General features: G+C 37.6%; 1 protein-coding gene across 12 annotated transcripts in view; it reads left to right on the top strand.

Annotated features, from left to right (window-relative positions):
- The window catches only part of AOX1 (aldehyde oxidase 1), a 43,979-nt gene extending 28,702 nt beyond the window's left edge, over positions 1-15,277 (top strand). For 5 of the 12 annotated variants that reach the window (XM_064451914.1, XM_064451917.1, XM_064451919.1 and 2 more), the window contains 11 exons: positions 2,200-2,391; positions 2,695-2,922; positions 3,979-4,074; positions 4,787-4,915; positions 5,417-5,491; positions 7,176-7,228; positions 9,300-9,414; positions 10,091-10,156; positions 10,750-10,938; positions 11,951-12,129; positions 13,025-13,183. In XM_064451914.1, coding sequence (XP_064307984.1) covers positions 2,200-2,391; positions 2,695-2,922; positions 3,979-4,074; positions 4,787-4,915; positions 5,417-5,491; positions 7,176-7,228; positions 9,300-9,414; positions 10,091-10,156; positions 10,750-10,938; positions 11,951-12,129; positions 13,025-13,067 — 1,365 coding nt within the window. In that variant the 3' untranslated portion in view covers positions 13,068-13,183. The other 7 variants (XM_064451912.1, XM_064451915.1, XM_064451913.1 and 4 more) reach the window with 4 other exon arrangements.
- The last annotated feature ends 976 nt before the right edge of the window (positions 15,278-16,253 follow it).

Raw genomic sequence — 16,253 nt, 5'->3', positions numbered from 1 at the left:
GGGATTGTGGGTTTTTGGAAAATCTACACCTAGTAGTTTAACCTTTCCTTATTTAGTTCAGTGAAGCACTATGCTACTTTTTGACATTTTTCTACATATTCACTTCATGACTGTTTTCTCAGGCTTATTTTCCCATTATAAACATGGCAACTAACAACATATTCCTTTTAAACTACATAGTACCTGCATTTGTGCCTGCCTAAAGCTTTATGTCTACAAGGCTTTCTTAGCCTTCAGAAAATTCATAGTGATCGTTATTCTGTTACTATCTCTATGCATTTCTGTCCTGGGTCTGCATTTATTGTGCTCTATACCTCAGTTCCTTTCTTACAGGTCTTCAAAGAATAAAATGTTCCTTGCTTTAATATCACTCACTAGCTATTTGTGTTTGCATAGGCTATTCTAGCTGTAACTGAAATGTTTGCTGAGGTTACTGCCCATCATCTGCTTGTCATTGCCCCACCTATAGGTATTTTCTGCAGTCTGAAATCTGTCAGTGTAACTGCCCATGCTATTGCTGCCTAACCTGGTTTTGAAAAATAACCTGGGTTAGAAAAAAATTCCATTATTAAAAGCATGTACATTAATGCAGATAACATGTCAGAACCATCTTAAGATGAAATTCTACAATGATACAGTGAAGCTGGTGTACCTAGAATTGGAGGTAGAGATAGCTGAGTAACCTTTCCACCCAACTCAGCTGCAGCTGGAATAGCACATGTGATAACAGCCTAACCCTCTAACATCGCTCCCTAATTAATTAGATCAATAACCAGTGGTCTAGCTCTGTGATTTCATTTGGTTCTATTAGTATAGCATTAATAATTCAACACTTCTAAAAGCAGAAATATGTTTATTAGAAATAAAATTATAAGCTTTACCAAAGCTTATAATAAGTCCCCATTTATTTCTGAGCCAGTACGACTTACCTGTGTGTTCCCAAGGTGGTATTTTGGGATTTATTCTTTCTTTAGAGAGGGCTTAATTGTATGGGAACCTGGCCCTAGAGAGCCAGGATGCTTGATGCTCGTTGTAATAAAGACTGGTCTTCCAGCATGGGCGCTGAATACCAACAATCTACGATTAACTTAGTTATTGTTCAGTCAAGAATTAATAATTTATTTTAACTCTCTGTGATTGCATCAAGGTTAGAACAGACATTTCTGGGAAGAAACTTTGGCATAGCTAAGAGTTGTATTATAACAACACATTGTATTCACTCTGATTTACCAATAACCCTCTTAAGACTGATCAGCTTCATATATTCACATACTTTCTCTGAAGTCCATAGAAGTGTGGTCATAATAAATAATTTTAAAAGCCCAAACAACAAAATATGACTCTTTTTTCTTTTCATTCCGCAAATAACATTTCAACTTATATTTCTTAAGTGAAAAGGTAGCATTATATGACATTATTCATATGCATAGTTATTAGAGCAAAACTATCTTCAGTTGTTTCTATGCAGAAAAGTTTTGAAGTTTATTGTTTAGAGCTCAGTGGGTACAGTAGGAATACAAGCTTAAAGTTGCTATTCTGAGAAATCTACTTAACAATGAAGAGAGCCTGTGGCCTCTTCCTGAGGCATAAAAACATTTTTAAACTTATTTATTTATTTTGATACTGCATCCTAGAACCTAATTTGAGGGGTTTTTTTTATTTTTCCTTTTCTTGGGTTTTTGTGTTTGTCATGTGAAATCTCTAAAAGAAAAATGTAAGAACCGGAAGACATGGTAGACTGCAGTACAGGTGCTTTCTGGAAGTAAATCTGAACTGTGAATTTCCACAGGATGTGATAATTCAAAATGTTTTCATCAGTTCCCTTCATAGCTTCTATCACTTTAAATCTAATCTGTTTTTAGTTCTGTGTGGCTTTTCACATTGAAGTAGGAGCAAAATAAATTGCAAAATGAAATATCTTTTACATCCTTAACTACTCACCAGCACTCAACTACTAGTAACATCAGCTGTGTTCTGTGAATATCAAAAAGGAACTGAAAACTAATATGCTGCCTGAGAAATGTACAAATGAAGTCTGTTTGTGTCTGTCAGAGAATCCTTACTACCAGTGATTGACAGAAACCCAATTTTAAAGCTAATTGTCTCAAGGTCTTTAAATGAGGTGAGGAAGATGTAAATGTGAATTTGAAAGAAGCACTGTTCTGACATTTAACTATACCTGTTTGTCCCCTACCTCAGGTGGCAGAAGTATCCTTATTAAAAATGGACAATGCGTACAAGATTCCCAACTTAAGATGCTGGGCTTATGCATGCAAAACAAACTTGCCATCAAACACAGCATTCCGAGGGTTTGGCTTTCCCCAGGCAGCACTGGTGACAGAAACTTGGATAACAGGAGTTGCAGATAAAACCGGTTTATCACCAGAAAAGGTGACAAAATGAAGGCGTCTTCTCTCCTGAAATGAAGTCTATGCAACTGGAAAGTTAAAACCCTTTAGATTAGCTCAACTGTTTGAACAAATCTTTTCTAAGTCAAACATAATTTGTGCTAAAATTCATACTCTTTTTTAATCAATGTCTGGTTGTTGAATGAATAGCATGCTCTTACAAACTGAACCAACTGGTAATTGTTCAAAAAATATATGGTAATCTTCTTGTTGTTTACAAGTCCCTGCAAATGGTCAGTCTGCCTTCAACAGGACTGTGTGATAGCTGTTAATTTTATTATTTCAGATTAGGGAAATAAATATGTATAAGGAGAACGAGCAGACACACTTCAAACAAAAGCTTGATCCACAAAACTTAATGCGGTGTTGGAATGAATGTATGGAGAAATCTGCATACTACAGTAGGAAAACAGCTGTCAATGAATTTAACAAACAAAATTACTGGAAGAAAAAAGGGATTGCCATTGTACCAATGAAGTTTCCGATTGGACTAGGCACACGTTATCTTTCTCAGGTTAGTTTCTTTAAGGAATAAGTGAGCTAAACTTTTTATCCATAGAAGATTACAGTTACTCTACCTTAGGATGCAAAATGTGTTATCTTTCACCTTCTGCAAAACTATCATCCTCCTAATGGTTGTTCCCTGAAGGCTACGCTAGCTTCTAGCTGAGATCAAAGTTGTTTGGTTTTCAGGACCCAGGCAGCTTGGACCCTGCTTACTTGGTCTAGGGTACCTATCTAGACCTACTAGTCTATCTCTTGTGATGCAGTATTGGTATAGATGAGTTGAACACTTTTATGAAAACATTTTGAAGACTGATGGCAAAGTGTCATTGGATAAGTTATCCGTTCTAGATATAGAACTGAGCTTACTCTTTCTGAACATAGGGATGCTACAGGATGCTGTTCTTAAAGACCTAACCCTTTGATGTCATCGAAGACTAAGTTTAAGGAAAAAAAGGACAACAGTATTTTTGGTCTTCGTATTTTGCTTAATGTAGGTGTCCAGTATTTCTGGAACAGACAGCATTTCATCAATTGAAAATTAATTGACTGGCTTGTATCATATCAAGCTGGCTATCTCTAAAGTCACGGGGTCTACAGTGCTCCTTCCAACTGAGTCCAGGAGGAAAATCTCAGTCAGAACCTTCCTCCTGTGTCTAATGCTGACAGAGCCTGCCCATGCAGTTGAAAAACCTGTGTCCAAAGGCTCTCAAACATGGAACTTGCAGCAAAAATGGAACTTGCAGCAATTTGCATGTACAGCCACTAGTGCAGGACATCCTCCAGCTTCTTCTTGATCCATTGAGATACTGTTGCCTGATGTAGATTTATTTTAGGATCTAGTAACAGAAAAAGAAGACCTCCAAGGATTTGTATCTTTTTCTTTTGAAGTTCCTTACAGATTAAAAGCAGGGACTAGCGTTCCAAATTTAGCCTTCTATTCAAAAGCATTAAACAGATAATTTGAAATAAACTTCAAAACTATGTCCTTTTTGATTCATCAGTTCATCACAGTATACAACATATCTCTCACTAGTCTAATCTTGATTTTGTTTTTCTTTTTTAGGCTGCTGCTCTGGTTCATATTTATACTGATGGATCTGTGCTTCTGACACATGGTGGAATTGAAATGGGGCAGGGTATTCATACAAAAATGATCCAGGTAACAGGTGATCCAAACAAATACTACCTTATGCTTTATCTGTCACACAGTGTGAAGTGTGACAGTGTGAAGGCTTTCTTCTTGGTTAGTTAGCGTACCAGTAGGACAGTTTCTTTATCAGCATAGCCACTGCTTCTTTGTATTGATAGAATTAGAAAGCAAAGATGACTTCATTAAGAGTCATAGAGACAGCAGAAAGAAAAAACAGATTGTTTTTTATTCTTCCAATGGTATGTGAAGAGGCTTATTAGAAACAAGATTTTTTGGGGCTGATCGATAAAACCCATGGTAAAAAAAGACAGTCAGTGTTCAGATTAATATACAGTCCAGAAGATATTATTATGATCATATTTGTTTAATAGATAATTGAGAGACAGATCTGTAAAGATATTTATCAAGTCAGTGAAAGCTTTGGATCTGGGCCTGCATAGTTTGCCCTAAGTCATACAGGACATAAGCAGCAAAATCAGGAATGAAATGTCGGACTCCAGAGTCTCAATCCAGAGTTTGAGTACAGCTAAAACATTGGCTTTCTTTTCTGTTTCTTTGAGCTGACAAACTAGGCAGAATTATTTCAACTGAAGGTTGGAAGAGGACTTGCTAAAGCTTTATCTTTGCTGGTATCACTGACTTCTAGCAAGTACTGGGAAACTGTTGGAGTGTTTAGAATGCTTCTAAAACAGAAAAGAATATGTTGTTCTTCCTGAAACAGGTTGCTAGTCGGGAATTGAACATCCCTATGTCATACATTCACTTCTGTGAAACGAGCACAACAACTGTTCCTAATGCCTGTGCCTCAGTAGGATCTGCAGGGACAGATGTCAATGGCATGGCTGTGAAGGTAAAAAGTAGTATTTAGTTTAACAAAAGACCCTGTCCCTCGTGGTATTTAATGCCTGCCAAACTTTAAGCAGTAGTGATCCCATAGAAAACAAGTTTGAGATTACCAATAATACTACTGGAGATTGCCAAGAAGAAATACGAGTTGTTGACAGTTTCTCAGTAATGGTGCTTATGAGTTTTCAGAATATGATCCGAGCTTTCCCCAAAAGGCTTATGTTTGACAAAATCCTTGTTTCATCTAACAAATTAACTAGTCCCATACAAATCTTGTACCCTGATCTTGTTCTAAATCTACTGATTCACGCAGATTCCAGCTCTTGTAACTTAACCCTTCATAAGGTTTGTGCCTATGCAGTTAAAACAACATCTCCTACCATACCTTTTCAAACCGAGATAACAGTAAAGCATATACTAATTAAATACTAACTAGAACATATCTTGACTAGAACCAAACATATCTGTGTTAATTTTGTGGTATATTCTCCTGACCTCTCACCAGGATGCTTGCCAAACTCTTCTGAAACGTTTGCAGCCTATCATCAACAAGAACCCAAAAGGGACTTGGAATGATTGGGTAAGACATGTAAATCCTATAAATGTGTTTTGTGTGCTTGCAGACACTGTGATATATGTATTGTAGTCTATCAGTCTGCTCAGCCTAATAATTGTAAAGTTAAAAACTACAGGAACAGGTTATTTCACAGACAGATGGAGTGTAGGTGCTTGGTTTAGATATATGGGAAACAATCCCCAGATCATACCTAGTTGGAAAGAAGGGGAAGCTATCAGTGAAGTCATGTTTGGAGGCACAGAAGCTTTTAATATACCAAAAATATCAGCTTGTGCAATAACATAATGCAGCCCAGCTTATGCTCAGACAAGCTGTTGCCAAAAGATTGACAGGGTATATGTGTACGGTGTCAGTTTTCCTACATAGCTGTTCTTTATTTTACCTAATCAATAAGAGAAGCCTTCTCGACCTCTTCCTCCCATCTCTCTCCCATATGCAGTATATTACAGAACTGCAAAAAAGGTAGCAGGAATCCTTGCTCCCATTGGTCTAGTATGTAATTAGTTATAATTTTAGTTATATTTGCAGTAGGGTAGTACTGAAGTAGTGCTAAAGCTATTTGTAGAAATGGCCCCTGTCTGGTGCCCACTTGAAACTGGAATAGAATTTTAGGGCTAGAAACTAAATTTTCTTAACTAAAAGCTTTCTGCTATAATATCAACTCTTTTTATGAAGATATGTCTAGGAATCTAGTCGTCTGTGTATTGAGATGTTAACAGAAGACCTGTTTGTTATGTCTTCTTATCTAGTATTGCTTGTAATTTGTGGCCTAATGAAAAGGACAATCCCTGCCTTGAGGCATTTACAGATCCAGTACACTAGGGTATTTAATCTCAAGCGATTAAATACTATAATAACTGCAAAAATGTAAACACTTTCTTGGCAGTAGTAATTCCTAGCAACAGCAAATAATGTTGAAATACATGTGGTCACTTGATAACTGACAACTATGTATGCAAAGATTAAATCCAGTTCTCCTCTAATAGGTGCCAAATTAATTTGGATAATTCAGACACACCCAAAATATTCGCAGAAATAGCTGATCTAAGAAAGAATGTTAATATATGTAGAGAAGTAGTTTTATATCTTGCAAAGTCAGTAAATTACAATTAAGTAAAAGTATTTAAAAAAAAATTATTGACTTGCAAACTGAGTAAATCTAAGATGAGAATCACTGAAAGGGAATAGATTTAGGACCTCGCACTGTCATTTTTACCACTGGCAGAAGAACACTGTGAAGAACATTTCTCTTGTCAACTGTCATTTTTGTGCAAATAGGTCATGCAGATCTTTTATCTCAGTGACTTATAAACCAGATCTGTTCAATTAATGAAAAGGGGTCTGTTGCTGTTGAGGTTGAGCAGAAAAATTCAGCAGGGCCCTTTCTGACTATGGCATTACCAGTAATAAAGATTCTGTAAGAACACCATTGTTGACAGGTCCATTCCTTACTGTATTGCCAAAAGGATTCAGATTGCTCGTCTAAAGGGGGTTTAGTTCTACAGTATTAGGCCCCATGTGCAGCTAAACACCCTTAACTCAGCTGGTCTTCCTTTCTTTACAATTTGTTACAGTTAGGTTTTTAAGGAAATACATGTCAATATATGTAAATTAAGGAAATATATGTATGCTGTGTTCCTTCCTGACTCCTTCCCTGGTTTATCACAAACACTGCTGTATTTTACAGATTAAAGAAGCTTTTGAACAGAGTGTGAGTCTGTCAGCTACTGGCTACTTCAGGTAATATATTTTTCTTCCTTAAAAATGCATAGGTTAGATGAGGACTGACTTCTGAAGATAACCAATGCCATGAAGTGAAGATCCTGACCAATAGTTCTTTCTAGTGGCTCAGTTTATGTTTTATGTAATTTTTTGATATATGGGGGGTGGAGAAAGAGGTTAAGTGCTAATTCATGCCTAGCCCTGTATGGACTCTCCAGAAAGTATCAAAACAATACTTTGTCCCGTATTTTCTCTATGATTTGGCCATCAGCAAACCAGAAAGCATCAAGAAAGATACTGCTCCCATAACAGTAGGTGTGCAAAGTGGAATGTAGCTTATTTACTGGAGACTGTATTGCTATAAGCTATAAATATTGTTGTACTACAAATTATTTACACTTTTACCCACAAACATGGTCACACCAAGTTGCATGACAGGAAGAACAAGTGGCAGCATTAAAATATTTATCCAGCACACACCTGTAATTAGGAACCAGGTGCATGTGGAAAATTAGAACCATTTAATTCTAGATTTGGACCTTAAGGTTATTTCTCTTTAGAGGAAGGAGAATTTAAAATGTCTGGTTGAGTTTAAGAGAAAGCTGATGGTAATTTATTTCTTTTTTAAAAACTAACTCAGGAATCAGATGCCATGATTCAGCACTAATTGAAAGCTAGGGGGAGACTTAGTGCTCACGTTGGAAGCGGGGTTGCTTACTGTTTTGGAGTCATCGTTTTGACCTCTTTGCTTCTTGAGGCTCAGAAAATTCCCACCTAATATACTCTTAGATATAGATATATTCACAACAGCATACTGTTGTAGGACACAGTAATCTTAAACACAGTTCCCACTGCTCTCTCTCAGTGCAGTCTCGTGGTTCTTTTCCTCTGAATTCTTTCACAGTGTTTATAAAGAACCAGAAAGGAAAATTTCCTGTGCTATAACTCAGGTGGGATTCAAATCAAAGCCTCCCTCTTAGCCTGCCGTGCCTTTTGTCTTCTCTCCCTCCACCTCTATTTACCTATTTATCAACAGCAACTTTTCAAGTGTTCAGGCAGTATGGAGCAAGTTGAAGAGTCACTTCACAAACCCGTACTTATTTAAAACACCAAGAAAAGCCCAAAGAAAATGTCCCTTCCTGCTGTGAAGTCTGTTCAAGTATGTTTTCTGCTTATGCAGCCCTTTAGGAATGTTGATATCTCCAAAGCCATGAGCAACAGTCATACTTTGCTATTGACATTTGATGGTGTCCAAAAACATCTGCAGATCCCTGAGCCTCAAATCTGTATTGATCTGGTTCTTATCCAGTCATGTTCCAAGAATCTCAAAGCCAACTGAGGTAGATGGGATGTGAGAAGTTGAATATGTGGATTTTGTGTATCCCTTTTTCAGTGCATGGTTCAATGCTCTGAATTATACTATAATGGTTTTATGGAGTATAATATATGCTCAACAAAGACTTTTCAGTCATATATGGTCAGATAATATGCCTTGGTCACATAGCTTACAAGGTTGGGAGATACTGCATCTCACTGTCCTCTTGTGTCCACTGATTTTACCCCATCAGTCCTGAGTACTATAGTCTCCTCAGTTAGTCCCAGTCCCTTTTAAGTAATTACACCTTTATTTCAATATTCCTGTTTTAACCCTCTGACTCATTCTGTCGGCAGTTTCTGTGATTTTAACTCTTTAATTTCTCTTGTAAATTATTCTTTCATTGGTCCTGACCAGTTTTCCTCCTTTTTTCTGAATTCTCTTATGTGCTATTACCTCAGCAACCATTACGTTAAATTTGTATACTGTGCTTGATTACTGTTTCTTTATTAGTATTTTTCTGGGATTATGCTGGTTATAGACTCTCCTGAACTGAAATAGCTTGCTTGATTGCTAAATTTTTTGTGAATACCAGCTCCATCAAACCTAAACTACTAGTGCTTTGTAGGTTTTCATGGAGCTTAACTGTTGGGGTTCTGTCCTATTATTTAAGATTTCATTTGAAGTAGTTTCAAACTTTCATGTGCTCATCTGCTTTGTTATGATGCAAACGTTCATTAATTTTCTTCTTGCGGACTTTGTTTGTTCCATCAGAGGTTACAATGAAAACATGGATTGGGAGAAAGGGGAAGGGCAGCCATTCACATATTTTCTTTATGGAGCTGCTTGTTCAGAGGTTGAAATTAACTGTCTAACAGGGGATCACAAGGTAATAACTGAGTGTAATAGAAGTTTTGTAAATAATATGAATGAGGTTTGTTTGTATCACTGGATGCTCCAACAACCATTCAAGTTTTGCATTAATAAGTCACCTGCTTTCACATGATAGTAAATATAACAACAGTGTATTTATATATATATGTTATATGTATATAACAACAGTGTAATGCGAATTACAGGTGGAGCAGAATGAAAGCTGTGCAGTGTTAGCCAGCTTTTGGCACTTCTGTATTAATGTCATATGGGTTCACCTTTGGGTTTATGACAGACAGCTGACATGTTCTTCGCTTGTTCTCTCCCTGTTTGCCAGCAAACAAATTACTACAGAGCTAAACATTCTATTTCCAGGCTTTTGACCATCTTGACAGCTAAATGTCACAGGCTGCTGATCATATGCCCTCTATCTGTACTTATTTATGGGGGGATTTCCTTGTGCAATGGGAAAAATCTGGCAGAACTGTCTCTGGCTAAACTTCCATTAAAGTTGAGACAAACTGTTTTGCTTGTGATGTGGTATTGGAAATTCCTTTGAAATTGTGTACATGGAGGGGCCTCTGTCTTAGCATATATTATTCCACTGAATACCAACTCTAACCCACATTATATTTTAATGCCTCTGCTCCATGCGTCTCTCTCAGTAACATGCATTTGAATTTTATTGACAGAACCTCAGAACAGACATTGTTATGGACGTTGGATGCAGCATAAATCCAGCTGTGGATATAGGACAGGTATGTGGCAAGAATTTCCTGCTGTCTTATTTCTTTTACACTGATAGCCTTATCTGAAGTGAAGATTACCCCATTAATTCAGAAAAAGTTAATTTCTTACTAGATAATGTTATAAGTCATAGATCATATTAAAAGGTCCTTTACTTTTAAACTTGTTCCAAGTGAGTCAGTGCCAGAGGTTTTCAGATGTCAGTGAATCTTGAATTTTACCCATGGTGTTAACCTATAGTAATTCCTGTATGTATATATGCCCACTATCTGTGCGACTTAAATCCTGTTTGTGATCTACAGTCTCCAGATTCTCCTGTTTGACTTGCCTTCCCACCTGATAGCAGGGAAACACCTTTCTTCATTTCAGGCTGGTCCACAGATCTCATCACTTCAACATGAAAGCATTTGTCTCTGTCTGGAATGAGAGAGGAGTGTGAAAGCTTTTCCCATCACGGTAGTCCCAAAATGTTGAAGAATCCCATTAGGCAAACAGGAAAGAAAATTATCTTCTAACAGCTAGTGATACAAGTCAGTTCTTGCCAAAGTTTTATGCATTTTACCAAACATGAGAACATAAATGCTATTTCTTTTCTTATTTAAAGATCGAAGGTGCCTTTGTTCAAGGCATTGGACTGTACACAATGGAAGAATTAAAGTACTCTCCAGAAGGAGTCCTCTATACTCGTGGTCCAGATCAGTATAAGATCCCTGCTGTTTGTGATATTCCAGAACAGTTTAGTGTTTCCCTGCTGTCATCTTCCCAAAATCCTTATGCCATCTATTCATCCAAGGTAAGCAAACCATCACAGTGCCAGATTCTTAGATCCCACAACAAACAGAGAATTACTCTGATATAAAACATATAGAAGTTTTCAGTTCCTCTTCTTTTTTTCCCAGCTGTTTCAAGGATTAGGTACACTTTTAGAATACAGTAAAATAAAACAGCATGACAGGAGGAAAAAGCATATTTTATAGCAAAAGTTATTAAAGAACAAATAGTTCCTTTAAAATTATTTAAAGCTGTCTCAGTAATATATAATTAGAAAAGTGTTTGAAAAAAAAATTATCTAGGTGATGTAGTTACATAGCTGATTTGGAGCTGATGTAGAGAGCTGGTATTAATATGCCTCTTCAAACCGAGCTTTTATCCTTTTCTGTGAATTAATCTCCTATATTTACCTTAAAATGCACTGTAAGAAGGTGTGATTCTGACTTCATGCACCATGTTTGGGGAAGACATTTGGTTCTCAGATTTTAGCAAGGAGATATTCAATTGTGATATCCCAATCCAGTCCAAATTAAAATGTTCAATACAACAGCACTGAGAGAACTATGGAATAAGGGTGGGTTTGACATATCTTTGAGATAAGGAACAAATGTGAATCTTATATCAGAACCAGTGAGAAGATGCCAAGCCCACTGAGGTCAGTGGTGATTGTCTGTAGGGAATCATCATGAGTTCAGGCTTTGTTGCTATGTTGTATCTGTACCTGGGTTTGGATTGTTTTAATTTTATCTGCCAGTTATTCTAAATTTCAGTTTAACAATGAACCAAAAAGATTCTAAAATCAATAGCCAATATTTGAAATCAACCTTTTTATTTCCCTGGAGGCAGCCACCATCAGAAGACTCGGCATGATCTAAGCTAGCTTCCACTAAATCTAAAATAATGTTCCTTACTGAAGGATGAAACACTTTTCGAGTGACTGAATTTTGAGCATTTTAGTTGATGCTGATATGGCATGTACTCTTCTCATTTGCTCAAAACCTACACCTATCTGACTTTTTTTTTTTCTTTTTCAGGGTATAGGTGAGGCAGGACTTTTCTTGGGATGCTCTGTGTTCTTTGCTTTGAGAGACGCAGTAACAAGTGCGAGGAATGAAAGGGGTCTGAAAAAGACCTTTACACCAAACAGCCCTCTGACCGCTGAACAAATACGGGCAGGCTGCATGGATGACTTTACTGAGATGGTAATAGGAAGGTAAGGGAAGGGTCTATTTAAGTATCTCTGGGTAGAAGTGCATACTGCTTTTGGCACCCTTGAATGGTGGGGTGCCTAATGATTTCTCTGATTGGTCACACTTTGTATACAGTAATATCATATGGCTCCTTGTAATTGAAATGTCTGGTAACAGGTCTCACTCACACAAGTTATTCAACAAATGCCATTCAAGCATTGTATTGGAATTTCGCTGATTTTGTTTCTTTTTTTTTCTTTGAAATTTACATAATTTTTACAATCCCTCTTTCTGTGAAGCTTCCTCCTCTCTTCTGTATGTCACATCCCATGGAGATTTAAATAGCTCCTCTTATTGACATGAAATGGATCAGCCTCCAAGCATCATCAGTCTCCTTCCAGGTGCTTTCCCCCGCTGACTTGCCCTCTGGCACTGTCACCTCATTCTGGTGACCTTGCTATGCCTGGTACTCTTTGGGAGAAAAATAATTAACTCAGAGCTAACAGAGGGATACAGGAGAAAAAAAATGAGGCAATACAATTCTTATAATGCTGATCCTTCATGTTTTCTGCAAACGTTCACTGTAATCATGTTCCCACTGCTATTACAATTCTTTTTCTGTGTAAGCTTTTATTCAGCCTACAATACCTGTGAAGCAAGGTCCTTGCCAGCATGTAAATCCATTCTGTGCCCTGAACCTCTGAGGCTCTGCCCTGGAAGCCCCTGCGCTCTCACTCACAAATTACTCCCATAGCATTTCTGTGGTTGTGGTGGGGCATCACTGGACCCGAAATCAATAGGTTCTTGGGCTTACTCTCATCACAAGATCTTGTGGGAGGTGAGGTCCACCAGTGCAGAGACCATGCTTCTCCATCGCTGTTTGGCCCTGATCCCAGTTATCACTGACCTTCGTTCCAGCCTCCTTCTGTGGATATCTCCTGTGGAACACGCTGCTGAGTGACTTGGAAGCACCTGATAAGAGCTATATTGGGAGCTGGCCAGTCAAATAATATTAACAAGTCACTTTTTAAATTTCTTGCTGGTTCTCTTAGATGACAAATGACAAATCTGCTTCATCCACTCCTCAGGCCGTATCTGTGTGAATGACAAGCCAGAGTGCACGAGACCTGAATGGAACAGAATGGAATGAAGAAGTGATTTACTGCTGCAATACCCACTAATCAACACACAGATAAATATATTTTCTCATCTTCAGAACAGAATCAGCTACCAAAAAGATGCATATTTTATCTTCTATCCCTATCTTCATTCTCCATCCAGTATATTCATTATAGTACTTAGCCTAAATTACTGCATTTAATTGCTACAAATACATCTCCTGCATTAGAAGCATATATAGTCAACAGAAAGATCTGCTGAACAGCTCAGCTCAAATGCTGCAGGAGAAGAAAGTTAGGATGAAGTGTAAAGGTATGTTAGATAAATTACTGCCACTTACTACACTTAAAAACTTTATATGATAAATTATTTTTTAATGACTTCAGCTAATTTTCTAATTTAGATGTGAGCCTTGCAGTGGAGTGTGAGTGCAGAGATCTTTCCCTGTTGAAGAATCAGAACCTTGTTTGTTGGATTCTGTACCTTTTTGATCAGAAGTGATGCTCTGATCTGTAGTAAAGCTCCTTTAGATTCTTTTGGCACAGACATCTTTGTGTTAAAAACATGCAAGAAACAAGAGTTATGTTTTTCTTTTGCTATGCCAGGCAAATTGCTATGGCTGACTTACATTTATAGCAGACTAATTTTATCCCAAAAGTTGTAATCACTTAGTTGTAATTTCTACTGAAAGGTTTCTTTTTCTCATGGAGCAAGCCAAAAGCCTCTGACCTTAATGGGAAAACTCACATGGCGTTTCAGTGTGCTTTGAATAGGAGACTGGATGAACCTGTCTCTGGAAAGGATTCTTAAGCAGTGCTTAATCCTGTGCTTAGGACTATAATGAGCCATTACATACAGTCATTAGTTTTCTCCCAGCCTTGGCCACTCCTATGATAAAGAAGATAGAAAAAACATGAGATTAAAAGGTGATCTGCAAAAATCAGTCACCTGATGCTGCCTAGGGTGCAGTGAGATATGACCACACCCAAGTAGTAGCAGCTGGAGAAAACAGGAAAATATAAAGCAGCTCTGTATTAAATGGTAACAGAAATTCTGCTGTTATTAAATTTGAAGTATGTATATATTTGTAACCTAAGATGAGACAAAGAAATTACATAGGATATATCAAAGTTAATATATTATGAAAGCTCCAGCCACAATATTCAGATTTCAGCATCAGAATCCACAATATCAAACCACTGAGAACTTCAATTTTTCTTCCTCTTGAAGTGCAAAGCTGCAATTTCAGTTCTGAATGCACACACACACAAATACACAAATGTCCATGGTATCTAAATTTGAGGCTTTGATCTGGGATACATCCTAATCCAGAGAAAACACTTTTTTAGTGAGTCTACAGAAGTTACCCAAAGTAGCACCTGAAAAATTGCAGCAGGTTCTTTGATAAAAAAAGTAGAACTGGGAAAATAGGTAATTTGTATGTTCAGTGTGTGGTTTCAGTGAACCTCTGCATCAGTTATTCCTTGCTGAGCATGGTGATTGCTCTTCCAGTTACTCATAGGTCAGATTGCTCCAGAATCACAGAGACTGCCATTTGTAATGAAAATGTTTCTAATTCATTTGACATGTCAGCCTGCAGGCTCTTAGTATTACACTGTTCCTCAGTTTTCCACAGACTATTTTGTCTTCTTGCTTTCCATCCCTTTTATGAGTTGATTATCTGTGTCAGAAATCAGATTAGTAGTTTAAACAGGGTTTGTATTGGCTATAAAGATATGAAATCTTCATTGTTTCAATTTGTTTGTCTCTCTGTAACCTCTATGAGTACGTAAAATTCAGCTGCTTAAACATAGGTGTCTAGACCACTTTATATGTCATAAGGCAGCAGAGACATGGGAGAACACAGAACTGGAAGATATGACATAGCGACTGGAGGCCAAGTGGGTTATAGCAAATCACCTGAAGCAGCACTAGAAGTGTGGTTTAGGCAGCTGAAGCCCCATTGGTTTTTACTTCTTTTTCTTCACTTTCTTTGTATTACTTTGGCTTTTATATATTGTAAGAAAGTCAATAAATCAAATTAAATGTAAATGCTGCTGCCATAATTAGTTTTTCCTGATTTGAAACACCTTCTTAGTTTCACTGCATGGGCTTGTTAATGACAGCTCACAAACCCATGTGTCCATAACAGCCCCAAAACGTGGGTAAATCCTGGCATATGTTGAACCAGGGAGGTCTAGTGGATTGGGGAAAGTGCATAGTCTGTTTGTTCTCCTATGTACCTATGCATCAGCGCAGGTGCTGGTTAGTTCCAGACAAGTCAAATCTTGTAAAAATCATGGCCCACCCCTTGCAGGCAATGACGTCTCCCCACCTGCAGCGCTGACGGGTTTGCACTCCTGGGATTCATCATGTTCTAGACGTCCACCTTGTTTTCTGCAGTGCAGATCACACATCTGCTTGTCAGTATTTCTCAATTCTTATTAACAAAGATTCCTCCCTGCCTCTTTACAAGTGGCACTGTTGTCTCAGTAAAATCTATATATGTACCAAACATGAGTTGTTGGGTTTTTTTGGGGTGAAACATTAAGCAGCCTCCTGGAAATTAGGTGTTTGAAAAACTGCACGGAAGCTAGAAATATCAGAAGTTAAACATTCTGACAGCTGACACTATGGCTACATGGGATACTGTGAAAGAAATTTTCTTAGACTATATAGGCATTAAAGACGGGGGATTTGTTACATTTTCACTATTGTTTAAAATGTGCAGACTCAGGGGACTAAGCAGGAAGGTTGAGGCTCCAAAGGCACTGACACATTGGATGGCTATTGACACATTCATGTGCACTATACAGAAATACCCAAACTGGAGATGGTTGAGAAGAACCCTTTCTACTAGTTTTCTTCATGAGAGAAGTGTTTTAATAACTATCCACTCTCAGCACTCCCATTCTGTGTGTGTGTAAACTTGAACACTTAACATGAATACTAGGCTCTGGTTTGGAGGCCTTGTACCCTGAAAATTAAATATTGGACACCCAAAAATCTAGTAGTGGGTCTGGTTCTT

The sequence above is a fragment of the Phalacrocorax carbo genome, chromosome 5, assembly GCF_963921805.1.
Source record: "Phalacrocorax carbo chromosome 5, bPhaCar2.1, whole genome shotgun sequence".
Classification (NCBI taxonomy): domain Eukaryota; kingdom Metazoa; phylum Chordata; class Aves; order Suliformes; family Phalacrocoracidae; genus Phalacrocorax; species Phalacrocorax carbo.
Note: the sequence above shows the minus strand (reverse complement) of the source record. Positions and strands in the feature narration are given on the sequence as shown.